Here is a 12,627-nt window from a genome sequence, read left to right on the forward strand (position 1 = left end):
GTCTACGTGCGCTCCCGCTCTCGCTCGCAGCAGCCCTCGGCAGCTTGAGCGCAACTTCCATCTACGTGCGCTCCCGCTCTCGCTCGCAGCAGCCCTCAGCAGCTTGAGCGTAACTTCAAGACACATTTCGCTTCCTTCATCCTAAGCGACACGGGTTACCTTCGCACGCGATTACATATACACTTAGTGTATAAAACCCCTACGAATAAACACTGAAGAAATTGGAACTGCCTATCGTTTTTATCTTTGGGAACTGATCCTGGGACTTCGCAACGCCTCTGCGCTCAAATATTGGTCCTTCGAGCCGGATTTACTGCTTCCCCAAAAGCTTCTCCAGCCTTCGAGCACGGCATCGCCTTCACCAGGAAATCACAAGATAAGTACGCTTGCCTTCTTTACCATAAACCGCCTCCATTTAGCGGTTTGTGCTCCAGAGAAAATTCCGCGAGTTCAAAGTGCCGCGACCGAAGTACATATATATAGTCTTATATATGTACTCTCGCCATCTCCGTTATCCGTAGTGCTTCCAACTTCGCCACCGCCATATTATCGGCAATTCCGGCCGTTCTCCGGTACTTCACTTCGAATTACCAGTAATACGGTAGTTTTTCGTCGGTTTCTTGTGTCCGTCCATAACTCGCGGACAAATTATTTACCAAAATAATTAATTATTTAATACAATATATTAAATAAAAGTGTCTTCCGCGCCTATGTATGTACGCACATTCCAGCCCATGAGAGCGGCTTGCGTACATACACACACACATACATTAATATTTTTCTAGCACGCTCCAAGTGCAAGTGCATTCACACACACCTACATTGATATACAGGTCTCCAAGAGCATTCCATCCGCGCCCTACCCTAATACAATATACACTGGCACACTCCAAGTGCAAGTGAACACACACACATACCAACATATACACATTACAGCAGCAATAAAAGTATCCATCCAGCTACCTGTGTTTTCTTAATTAAATTTATTATTTATTTTATTTATTTATTTATTACATTTACTTGCATAGTTGGCTCCCAACTATATACATACATACACACATTCAACAAAAATACCAAACAATTAAATACCGCATTCCACCACTCCGCGCAAGTGCCATATTTGAAAATCCGCGATTAAGTGAAATTCGTGCCCTCCAGCCACTTTTCGCAAGGTCTCCAATTTCTCCCACATTCTCCAGAGTCCAAATTAATTACTCGCGACCAAGGCACGGCGCATTTTCCGTAATTATTTGGCAATTTACCTTACAAATTGGCAAATTGTGTTGCGTGGTTTGATATTTTTTTTGTTCCGAGAGTGAGAGGTGGCCCAAAAACTATCGGCATCCGAACCCGGTGTTCATCCGAATAGAAAAAAAAATGAGTTAAATAATTAAATACTCCGACCACGTCCAAGAAAAACCTCCAAGTCTTTTTTTGTTCACAAACAAAAAAAATATTTTTTTTGTTTTGACAAAGAAGTTATTGTTGTTCCGTTTCTGTGAGGTGTCCGTGCATGCTTCCATTGCTTCCTTCCATCCGATAGTAACCCAGTTCCGCTCACGACTGCGTCAAGGGGTAAACGGAGGAGCATCGCACAGTCAATATTTCCAAATATTGCTACTCCAGTGTGACCGTTCCTCTCCTCAGCTCGGCTCAATATAGGGTCACTCATTGTTTGAGACTTCTCACCTACAGGTGACCTCAAACAATCCGAGTCGTTCCGATTATTGCCTTCCAGCTAGCTTGAGGCCTTTTGTCTGATAGTCCGTGTTTGGGTTACGGGTGTTTCCTGACGGTTCCGAGTCAACTCTATTCAGACCAGTCTGCAGTCCCTCACAGACTTCCAAAAAAAAAACGATTTTTTCTTGCGTGGGTCCTTTTAAATTATGCTAACAGGTCACAAGGACGGCAAACAACTTTTGCCTGCACCTCGTCCGCCTCCGGAACTACTCCGACACAGCCAATCAAGGCATCCCTCACTCCGAGAGCAGCCAGTAGCAGCCCTGCTACAAGGACCAAATCGGTCCTATTCCCGTCTCCGGTGACCCTTAAGGTTCCATCGGTGACTAAACAGGATCCGAAAGGCTGCATCACTAGTCCCGTCAGCTCTCGCCACTTCACCACAATGGCTCAATCCGCCACCTCTGCCGCTCGGACCAAGTTGGTAGCCGCCATTGGCCGACTATCCCACCTGGCAGAGCGTATCACTTCCGCCCCATCCGCCCCTCTGTCCGAGGTCCGCCGAGGCCAAATCCTCAGCATGTGGACGGACGTCGAGGCCGAATACAAGGCCTGTTCCGCGGTGATGGCTGACGAGGATCCAGAAATCCAAGCGGACATCCGGGAAACATATGGCGAATGCTATGGGGTATTTGAGCAGTGTCTCAGCGACCTCAATGCCCAGCTGGCCCCCTCCGCAGTCCTTCCTCACGCACAGCCAGTCCAACAGGGCGGCTGTCGACTGCCTCCCGTCAATATTGAGGTTTTCTCAGGGGACTACGTCCGCTGGCCCACATTCCGGGATCTGTTCACCGCGGTCGTGATAAACAATCCAAAATTATCTCCGGTAGAGAAGTTATACTACCTCACCGAGAAGACCAGGGGCGACCCAAAGGCCATTGTAGAAAAGTCCCCCTCACGAATGACGGTTTCGAGTTCGCCTGGTTGGCTCTCCGCAGCCGATATGAGAACAATCGGCTTCTGGTGACCAACCAAATTAACATTCTCCTCTTCTTGCCCCGCGTAACTTCCGAATGCAGTCGTGCTTTGAAGGAACTTCAAAGTACGATGCAGGGAGTCCTAAATGCGCTAGCGGTCTCCAACGTTTGCACGGACAATTGGGATAGTCTGCTTGTAACTATCTGCGCTTCAAAATTGCCGAAGCTAAGCCTCGCCTTATGGGAAGCGTCCGTGACGGACAAGAAGTAAGTGCCGCCCTGGAAGGAAATCGACTCCTTCCTCACTCAGCGCTATTTGACGCTCGAAGCTATTGAGAGCGACCCTTCCACTTCCCGAGTGGCTACGAATCCGCCACCCTCCCAAGGCGGCCAGAATCCATCCACTTCTTGCAACCGATCCAATCCATTCCGGTCGCACGGCAGTTCGGTGCCGAACAAGGTTCTTTCTTTCAAGAACCAAGTGAGTCCGAAGAAGAGGACGTGTGATCTCTGTTCCAAGGAGAATCACCCGATCCGACTATGTCCGCGCTTTCTCAACATGTCCGCTGATGCACGTTCCAATTGCATCAAGACAAAACAGCTGTGCCTAAATTGCTTCGCAAGAGGCCATCAGCTTCGCGACTGCTCAAGCAGCCACAATTGTTCCACTTGTGGAGCCAGGCATCACACGCTTCTGCATCGTTCCGCGCCTCCGTCCAACATGGCGGCTTCGACATCCGCCCAAACCCCCAGCTCGTCCAATTCTCAGCCCAACGTACAGAGCTATTTCTCTTCCAGCACAAGTACCGTTCTTCTGGGCACAGCACTCATTAATATTTGCCACCTGGGGACCAATTTCCGTGCCCGCGCTCTGATCGACTCAGGCTCCGAAGCGACGTTCATCACTGAACGCCTCTTTAACATCATTAAGCCACCGTTCGAAGCTATCCAGGCTCAAGTCGCGGGTTTAAACCAAACCGTAGCGGCTAAGGCGCAAAAGCGTTGCCACTTCATGATCGGGGCCGCCTCCAGGCCGGGCCTCAAGATCGAGACCACGGCATATGTTCTGCCTCAATTAGCAGGCAACCTTCCTTCATATCCGATACCGCAGCACTTCTTGGATAACCTTCCAAACCTCCAATTGGCAGACCCTTCCTTCCACCGAAGCTCGCAGATTGATGTGCTTCTAGGCGCTGACATCATTCCTTCTATCCTGTTGAGCGGCTTCCAGTCTGCCATTTGTGGCTCGCTGCTGGGACAAGAGACCATCTTCGGATGGGTCCTATCCGGTCCGGTATCAGCTGACTCGGCTCGGACGGTTTCCGCCTTCACCACGAAGCTCTCGTTTAATTCACATGTCCGACTCGAATCTTTAAGAAAAAGTTGGTTTTGTTTTTTGAGGAAAAATCGTGTTGACCAGTGTAATTGATAAAAACAAACTCAGCGAAAATGATTGTTAGCGAATAAAAAAAAAAATTAAGTAATTTTACCTCTGAGTGAAGCCATACAGCAGAAATTTAAAATACTTTAAAAAAAGACCAACAATTTTTATTTTGACCTATACCTTTTTATACCCGTACTCAAAAAAGAGTTAAGGGGTATATTAGATTTGTGGTAAAAGTGGATGTGTGTAACGCAGAGAAGGAAACGTTTCCGACCCCATAAAGTATATATATTCTTGATCAGCATCAATAGCCGAGTCGATATAGCCATGTCTGTCTGTCCGTCCGTCCGTCCGTCCGTCCGTCCGTCTGTCCGTCTTGATGAGCGCCTAGATCTCAGAGACTATAAGAGCTAGAGCAACCAAATTTTGTTTCCAGACTCATGTAATATCACACTGCTACAAGTGTATTTCAAAATTTCGCCCCGCCCCTTTCCGCCCCCATAAAGGACAAAAGTCTGTGGCAGGCACAATTTTAAAGATACGATAAAACTAAAAACGCAGTATCGTAGAAAATAACCATATCTACCAGATTGCCGAATCTGAATCAGATCGGATCATAATTATAGCCAGAATGAAGAAATGAATTTTCTGTTGGTTCCCTCTCCTTCTCCAGCGCTGCTGACGCTACTGATTCTCTTTCTCGCTCGCACACTCTGCGCGTTCAGTGCGCGAGCAACCCCTAGCGGATGAGATGTAGAATATAAATGGTACATGTACAATCTACATGTTAGATGTGGAATATACATTGTAGATGTAGATGTAGATAACAGATGTAGCAAAGAAATGTAAAATTTTTTTTTTTTTAATTCTAAAAAATCATTAGCTCAAAAATGTATATACAGACTGAGTACGGGTATAAGTAGAGTCGCGTCCCCAGAAGCGACTCACACGTTCCTTCTCGTTTGTATTACTATCAAGTGTTTATAAAAACATTTTATAATATTTTGAAATACAAAAAAATTATTTTTTTTAAATTAAATTGATTTAATTGAAAAGATTTTATTCATTTTATAACAAAATAATTAATATTCGTAAATGAAAAAAAAAAAACAAATTCAATGAGATCAAAATACAAAACTTGTTCTATAAGTTTAACAGAAAATGGTTTAGTTCTTATCGATACATAAGTATATCTACGACATCAACTTTAAGTCTGGTGCGACGGTCCGATATGATCTGTCCAGCCTAGCTGAAAGACCTTTCGGACTTGCACGATGTTGCCGCACCCCCACCGACGTTGCCTACACCACCAGTTGAATACCTGAAAACATCTAAATACAGTTAATAATTCAATTTATTCAATCGATGCATCGATGTTTTCATCGATGTTTCTACACCTCTACTCTGAACAAAGGCAATGTGTCTATCTAGGTGGTGTGCATTGGCCATGTGAGCTTGCTTGCCAATTTCATTTATATTATTTGTGTGATTATAATTATAGTTCTTTTGGCCCTTTTTGAAACACAAAAAACAGTCCTTTTTAATATGGCCCATTTTATTACAGAAATGGAATTTCAGACTTACTCTTTTATTAATTTTGTTCTTAAAATTGGTTTTGTTTTTAAAGTTATTAGTTGTATTGAATTTATTTCATTATAACCATCATTTCGTACGGTTTGTAAAACTTTGAAACTGGTATCTTTCTTAGAACTTTTGAATTTTATTTCCAGATCTAATTCTTGAGCGATGAATCGGCTTGACGCTAAACTTTTGTGTTCATATATGCTGTCCATAATTTTGAGAATTTCCTGCGCGTGTACCGCGGTTACAAAACTGAGAAATGAATCCCCTAAATATTCGATAGCACTACTCGACAATATCGAACTTTTTTTTCCTCAAGGATCCAAACCAACTTTTTCTGATAGATATGGGGCTTTAAAATTTTTTAAAGAATTATGGTTTTTTTCTATGGCAGAACTTTTTTTTGAAGAATTTTTGAAGTCTGGTATTTTTTCATAAAAAGTTATTCACATAATTATTCACATAACTCTAGTATCTTACGTCTGGTTGTTAAGAACTTTGCTATTTTGAAAAGATAATTAAAACAGCTAGAAGTTAAGCCCAAACACTTTCAGCTTACCGTCTGGGAAATATAAAGCATTGAAATGCAAAAATGATGATTTTTGATGAAAAAATTATGAAAAAATAGCAAATAGCAAAGTTCGTTACAACCAGACGTAAGATACTAGAGTTATGTGAAAAAACAAGCGCTACCTCTGAAAAAAGCTTAAAAAAAATACCAGTTTTCAAAAATTCTTTTAAAAAAAAATTCTGACATAGAAAAAAAATATCATCAAACCATTTCTAAGCCCCAAATCTTTAAGAAAATGTTGGTTTTGTTCCATGAGGAAAAATCGTGTCGAGTAGTGTAATCAAACTTTTCGCGACTCTTTCGACCTTTTGCCACTGATCAGTAGACCTCGGATTTTGCATATCTGCGAGTTTTCATCTGATTGTATATAGATCAAATATAACAAATTTTAGAACATATCAAAAATATGCAAAATATGCAAAAATGCAACAAATATGCAAAAAATATATGCAAAAAAAAGCAAAATATATGCATGAATAAATGCAAATGAATTTCTTCAAAAAACTGAATTCCACTTTTTAAAATTAAAGTGCGAGCAACACAGAAGAAATTGTTTGTTCGGTTAAAGAACAAACAACAAAGAGAGTCTGACCGCGCCCGACTGACTACTTCGGCTCGTCTGTTCGTCAATACCGAGGCGCAGTCGGTCCCAGTTCAGGAGAAAATATGCCTTGTCATGCCCAAGACATAGTATTTGTTCTGTTTTATTGGGCAAACGAAACAGAGGTTAAAAAGAATCGAAACTCTACGCGTTCTCCTCTGTCCTCGGGGCGTCTCGAAAAACCCTGCCTAAACAGCTTTTTGTAAAATCGGTGCATTGCATAGTCTTTTGTTGAGTTAAGTGGAGCAAGTGAAATGCCGAAAGTCAATAGACATTGTTGAAAATACTCTTTGTATATATTTAGTTCGTTGTTTCAGAACACACTATAAATGTATCAGCAGAAGCAGCAATTCTATATTATGTAAGTCCAGTTTAGTCCGGCTTCAGGAACATCATGCAGAAATAATAAAACGAATACACGCAATGATGGCTTTTATATTTTATGTTTTATATTTCTTCTTTTCTATTTGCCGGCTTGTCACTACACACGTCAGTTTAGTTTCGTTGTTGGAGGAGAAGAGAGTGTCAGCGATGCCAATGTATCGATACTTCGTATATCGATATTAAAACTAATTTAATAGGAAAATGGTTTAACAGCCTTCCCGAGAAGTGCTTTAAAATTGATGGATGCAATATAATTTGTACAACTTTACGAATTTCGAAATTTGTTCATCGCAATATTTGTTTGCGTTCTAATGTTTCCAATATTTTAGATTACTTGCGAAAAAAAAATTTCAATTGCAGCAGCATATTGCTACTTCACTGCACAGACAGTCAAGGGCATCAAATAACAACAACGACGATAATTCGTCTAGCAATACTTCCAGCAGCTTTTCCTATCTTAATCCTTCAAAAATATGCAAATATGCTAAATCCGAGGTCTAGATATCATACTGTAGTGTTGGGTAAACATCGTTCAATTTACTGAACAAGTTTGTTCGTTCACTTTTATTCAGTGAACTAAGTCGTTCTTTTAGTTCGTTCTTTCTTGTTCGTTCTTTTTCGTTCGTTCGTTTTTGTTCATCGTTCCTTTTTGTTCGTTCTTTTTTGTTTGTTCTCTTTTGAGCTCTGATTTCTATTTGTAAGCGTATGTTTAAATAAAGTACTACAATTTGTGGACGGTTTAAGTTTGAAAATGTATTTTAATTTGTGCTTGGTACTAAGAGATTAAATTTTGCATGTTGATGTCATTCATGGCCTCGGGGCTAAAAAACAGTAATCAATTTGACTTTTGTTGTCCATTATAATTTAAAAAGCTATAAAATACACACCTTTATATATTTTACATATTATTATGTAAAAACATAAGACTTTCCACCTTATTCGACATTAAAAGCGTTCGCCTTTTGCGGACTATTTCTCCTGCGGCAGAAAATAGGCGCTCACATGGCACCGACGTGGCAACCAAGCAAAGACTTTTTAATGCATGATGGTACCTGGTGCCCACCAGATCAAAGGGTCCTGCTCTTTATTCAAGTACTCCTCTGCTAGGTATTTATCTACCTCTATCATGGCATCATCCGCGTTGTTGCTTTGCTTTTGATCTTGGTTGAACTGCTTATCATACTCGTCCCAAATGCAACTTTTTATACCCGTACTCAAAAAAGAGTTAAGGGGTATATTAGATTTGTGGTAAAAGTGGATGTGTGTAACGCAGAGAAGGAAACGTTTCCGACCCCATAAAGTATATATATTCTTGATCAGCATCAATAGCCGAGTCGATAGAGCCATGTCTGTCTGTCCGTCTGTCCGTCTGTCTGTCTGTCCGTCTTGTTGAGCGCCTAGATCTCAGAGACTATAAGAGCTAGGGCAACCAAATTTGGTTTCCACACTCATGTTATATCACACTGCTACAAGTGTATTTCAAAATTTCGCCCCGCCCCCTTCCACCCCCACAAAAGACGAAAATCTGTGGCAGGCACATTTTTAAAGATACGATAAAACTAAAAACGCAGTATCGTAGAGAATGCCCATATCTACCAGATTGCCGAATCTAAATCAGATCGGATCATAATTATAGCCAGAATGAAGAAATTAATTTTCAGTTGCTTCCCCTGGCCCCCTCCGGCAAACGACAACGCAAGTCATTCTCCTTCTCGCTCGCACACTCTGCCGCGTTCGGTGCGCGAGCAACCCCTAGCGGAGGAGATGTAGAATCTAAATGGAACAAGTACATTGTACAATCTACATGTTAGATGTAGAATATACATTGTAGATGTAGATATCAGATGTAGCAAAAAAATGTAAAATGTAAATTTTTTTTTTTTTTTCTAAAATTCTAAAAAATCATAAGCTCAAAAATGTATAGCTGACTGAGTACGGGTATAAGTAGAGTCGCGTCCCCAGAAGCCACTCACACGTTCCTTCTCGTTTTTTGTGAAGTTTTGTCTGTTTCGATTTTGGATGTCAGATCATCAGCCATATTTTCAACCAATCTTGTTTGAGCAATTTTACCTTTTAGAGCTGCAACTACTTTTTAAAAGCATTCTTCGGACTTAAAACTCCGTTTGAATTTTGGGTCTTGTATGGTGCTTTCCGCATACAAAATGTTATTCTCCAAATCGCCAAAACGTACGGTCATTGCCTCTCTCAGTTTTTCTACGACTTCCTTAAGAACGTCATTATATGGAATACTATTGGCAATTGATTGCTGCAGCAAGGTGACCATTATAATAACCTTTGATAAGGTGACATTATTCTCGGCATTAGCATCGGCAGTACACTCTCAATCATTTCCCATTCTGCCTGGGTTAGTGCAAGTTCAGGGCGTAGAAGGGAAACTACCACCATAACTCCATCTTTTGAAACAGACAGGCGCTGAAACATTTTGTATCTTAAGTTCCAACGTGTAGGCACATCTTGAGTCAACTTAAGCTCGGGCAGTTTTAATTAGCTTTGGATATCTTTAAGCTTCTTGAGTCCGGATGAGCTTCGATTGAAAAATTCCACATTTGCTCTGGCTTTGACCCTCACACTGTCAATTGGTCCTAGCGCTTTTTGTGCAATGATATTTAAAGTGTGGGCAAGGCATGCAATATGGCGCCAATTTCCTAATTTAATAGCCGATACGATATTAGCAGCATTATCTGATGCAATAGCAGTAATTTTATTTTCAATTTTCCATTCAGCTGCCACCTTCTGGAGAAAAGAGAAAAGATTGATACTTGTGTGCCTCTCACCGAATGCTTCACAATCAAGCATATACGAAGATTGTAACATATTCTCCTGATCTACAAAATGCGCGGTTACAGCCATGTAACTTTCATTGGTGAGCGATGTCCATCCATCGGTAGTGAGACAAACTGCAGATGCTGCACCCATCTTCTCTTTCACATTTGCAATTAACTCACTGTGTATATTTGGAAGAAGCACTTTAGACAGCGTTTTACGTGTGGGCATCTTATATCCAGGACAATACGAAACATCCTCTATCAGCTTCTTGAAATCCGGCTCCTCCACGATCCGGAGAGCATGGTGGCCTTTAGAGATCATTCGCACTAGCTGTTTGTCTAATTGTTCACTTTTACGAGCAGATGGTGGCTTTTGGGCAAATGCAGTTATTTTTTGCTGCGATGTTGTTGCTGCAGAATTACTGGCCTCAGTACTTCCACTTCCTTGACGTTCAACCATCTCCAAAGAAGCTGGGTGTTTTATCTTTAAACGTCGTGTCAACTTGCTCTGGGAACCTCCAGCCATACTCATTTCCGACTTGCAGTACTTGCACTTGGCCTTTTTCGCGTTTACAGCGTCGAAGTGATTCCATAAATCACTATATTTGCGTTAAAGCGACATTTAAAAAATTTGTTGCCTTTAAATTCTCTTGCCAGAGTCTGTCACAACAAAATGTGAAAAAGTGATGCCATATTAGCTCAAAAATAGCGAACAAAACGAACCAAGAAAAAACAAACAGAGCTGCCATACCGGCTCAAACATAGCGAAGAAAACGAACAAAAACGAACAGACAAAAAAGAACGATTAAGATGAACTTATTCAGTTCATTCATTTCAGTGAATACTTATTTTTTGTTTGTTCGTTCATAACGACCCAACACTATCGTAGTATCGTATCGTAGAGAATGACCATATCTACCAGATTGCCGAATCTTAATCATAACGGATCATAATTATAGCCAGAATGAAGAAATTTAATTTTCAGTTGCTTCCAACGCCTCCTCAGCCGAGACACGCTACTCATTCTCTTTCTCGCTCGCACACTCTGCCGTGTTATGTACGCGAGCGCCCTCTAGCGGAGATGATGTAGAAACTAAATGGTACATCTATAATGTATAATATACATAGTAAATGTATATGTAGATAACAGACGTAGCAAAAAAAATTTGACATTTTAAATTCTAAAATTCTAAAAAATCAAATCAAAATCAAAAATGTATATTCTGACTGAGTAGGGGTATAAGTAAAGTCGCGTCCCCAGAAGCGACTCGCACGTTCCTTCTCGTTTATATATCAGGTGTCGCACTAGGGTCCCAACGACCACTTTTGTTGTCAAAATAACTTGCAAAAGAAACAGGGTTTTCTTTTTTAGTTTTTTTTGGTTTGGATATACATATATAATTAATAGGAAGTGGATTTACAAAAAAAAATGGGTGTGGCACCGCCTTTTTTTCATAATGCATATTAAAAAATAGTTAGTTATAGGGAATAACAAGCATATAAGTATTTAGCATAGTTTAAAGTTTAAAAAAGTTTATGAAAATATATGTTTATTTACCATTCCATATTTTTATCAGTTTATTTATAAATTATACTTTTTCAAAATCATTTATTATTTATATTTTTACATTTTTAAAAGAGATGAAGCTGCTCCGTGAGCAAAATGCTGTACTGATGCAAAAACTTGATGTAATGGCGGAGGAGCTCGCAGAAGCCACCGCCCTTATCAAAGTGAGCGTAAAGGTGGAGGAGGTCCCGGCTGCTATGAGCTTACCAATAAAGTCGGAGGAGGAGCTCGATCGTTTTGGGGAGTCATTGACTCATCAAATTCAAGATTTCTACGTAAGTACCATAAAAAACTTCTTATTAAAATTATAATACCTTCTGCAAGAGCTTGCAAATTTTACATAGTCTCAATCGATTTATAAACATAATTTTTTACATATTTACAGATAAATAAAGTTCGGAAGATGCTTGGAAGCTGCCCACTATCAAAATGCCTTAAAAACATAATAGATGAAGACACCATTAAGTTATACAACTTAGATGGGACATGCGGGAAAAAGCGGCTCAAAAATAGAGCTGGGATTTATTCGATTCTCAAAGGTAAGACTAAATACATCATATATTGCTTTTTAGCTTAAAATATATTACCTTCAAATGTTAATATTCCATAAAAATAGAAAGAGATTAAAATATTATTTTTTTTTATAAAATTTCAGAAGCATTAGAGCAGATAAATTCAATAGACTCGGCAGATAGGTCAATAAGAAAGGCGATACAAAATGTAAAAAACAACATCACAAAGAAGAAGACCAGAAATAAATAAAAAATAGTATTGACACGTAAAATAAATATAATCGTTTTTTAATGAAGTTTTTGTAAAAGAAAGTAACACGTGACTCTTTTCATGAAATTAAAAAAAAGTCATCGATAATTTCATATAGGAAGCCACCTAGGCTTCTCATATTAATAATAATAGCCACTGAGAAAAATACAAAATAAAGGAGGGCCCCCAGATTGATGGTTGCCCAGGGCCCGGTTGAGGGTTGATCCGGCCCTGAATAGGTCGAGTTTGGTTTTAAAGTTGTTAGAGGACACAAATACAGGCATAGTTACACACGCACACGGTTTATATTCGACACAGCTGCAAAGGCGCTCTC

The 12,627-nt window shown here is 40.3% G+C and overlaps 1 protein-coding gene across 1 annotated transcript; it reads left to right on the top strand.

The window, feature by feature from the left end:
• Nucleotides 1-226: 226 nt before the first annotated feature.
• LOC111081828 lies at nt 227-12,293 on the top strand. The gene is made up of 4 exons (XM_041595703.1): nt 227-380; nt 11,604-11,806; nt 11,917-12,070; nt 12,187-12,293. Exons 2-4 carry the CDS (start codon nt 11,606-11,608, stop codon nt 12,291-12,293), a joined length of 462 nt encoding a protein of 153 aa, XP_041451637.1. The 5' UTR covers nt 227-380; nt 11,604-11,605.
• The last annotated feature ends 334 nt before the right edge of the window (nt 12,294-12,627 follow it).

The sequence above is a fragment of the Drosophila obscura genome, unplaced genomic scaffold, assembly GCF_018151105.1.
Source record: "Drosophila obscura isolate BZ-5 IFL unplaced genomic scaffold, ASM1815110v1 contig_75, whole genome shotgun sequence".
In the NCBI taxonomy this organism is placed as follows: domain Eukaryota; kingdom Metazoa; phylum Arthropoda; class Insecta; order Diptera; family Drosophilidae; genus Drosophila; species Drosophila obscura.

Bases quoted from the DNA above. Each gene is read 5' to 3' on its own strand.
- LOC111081828 (XM_041595703.1), top strand. From the start codon at position 11,606: ATGAAGCTGCTCCGTGAGCAAAATGCTGTACTGATGCAAAAACTTGAT. The intron at 11,807-11,916 runs GTAAGTACCATA...ACATATTTACAG, and splicing joins ATCAAATTCAAGATTTCTAC to ATAAATAAAGTTCGGAAGAT. The intron at 12,071-12,186 runs GTAAGACTAAAT...ATAAAATTTCAG, and splicing joins GATTTATTCGATTCTCAAAG to AAGCATTAGAGCAGATAAAT.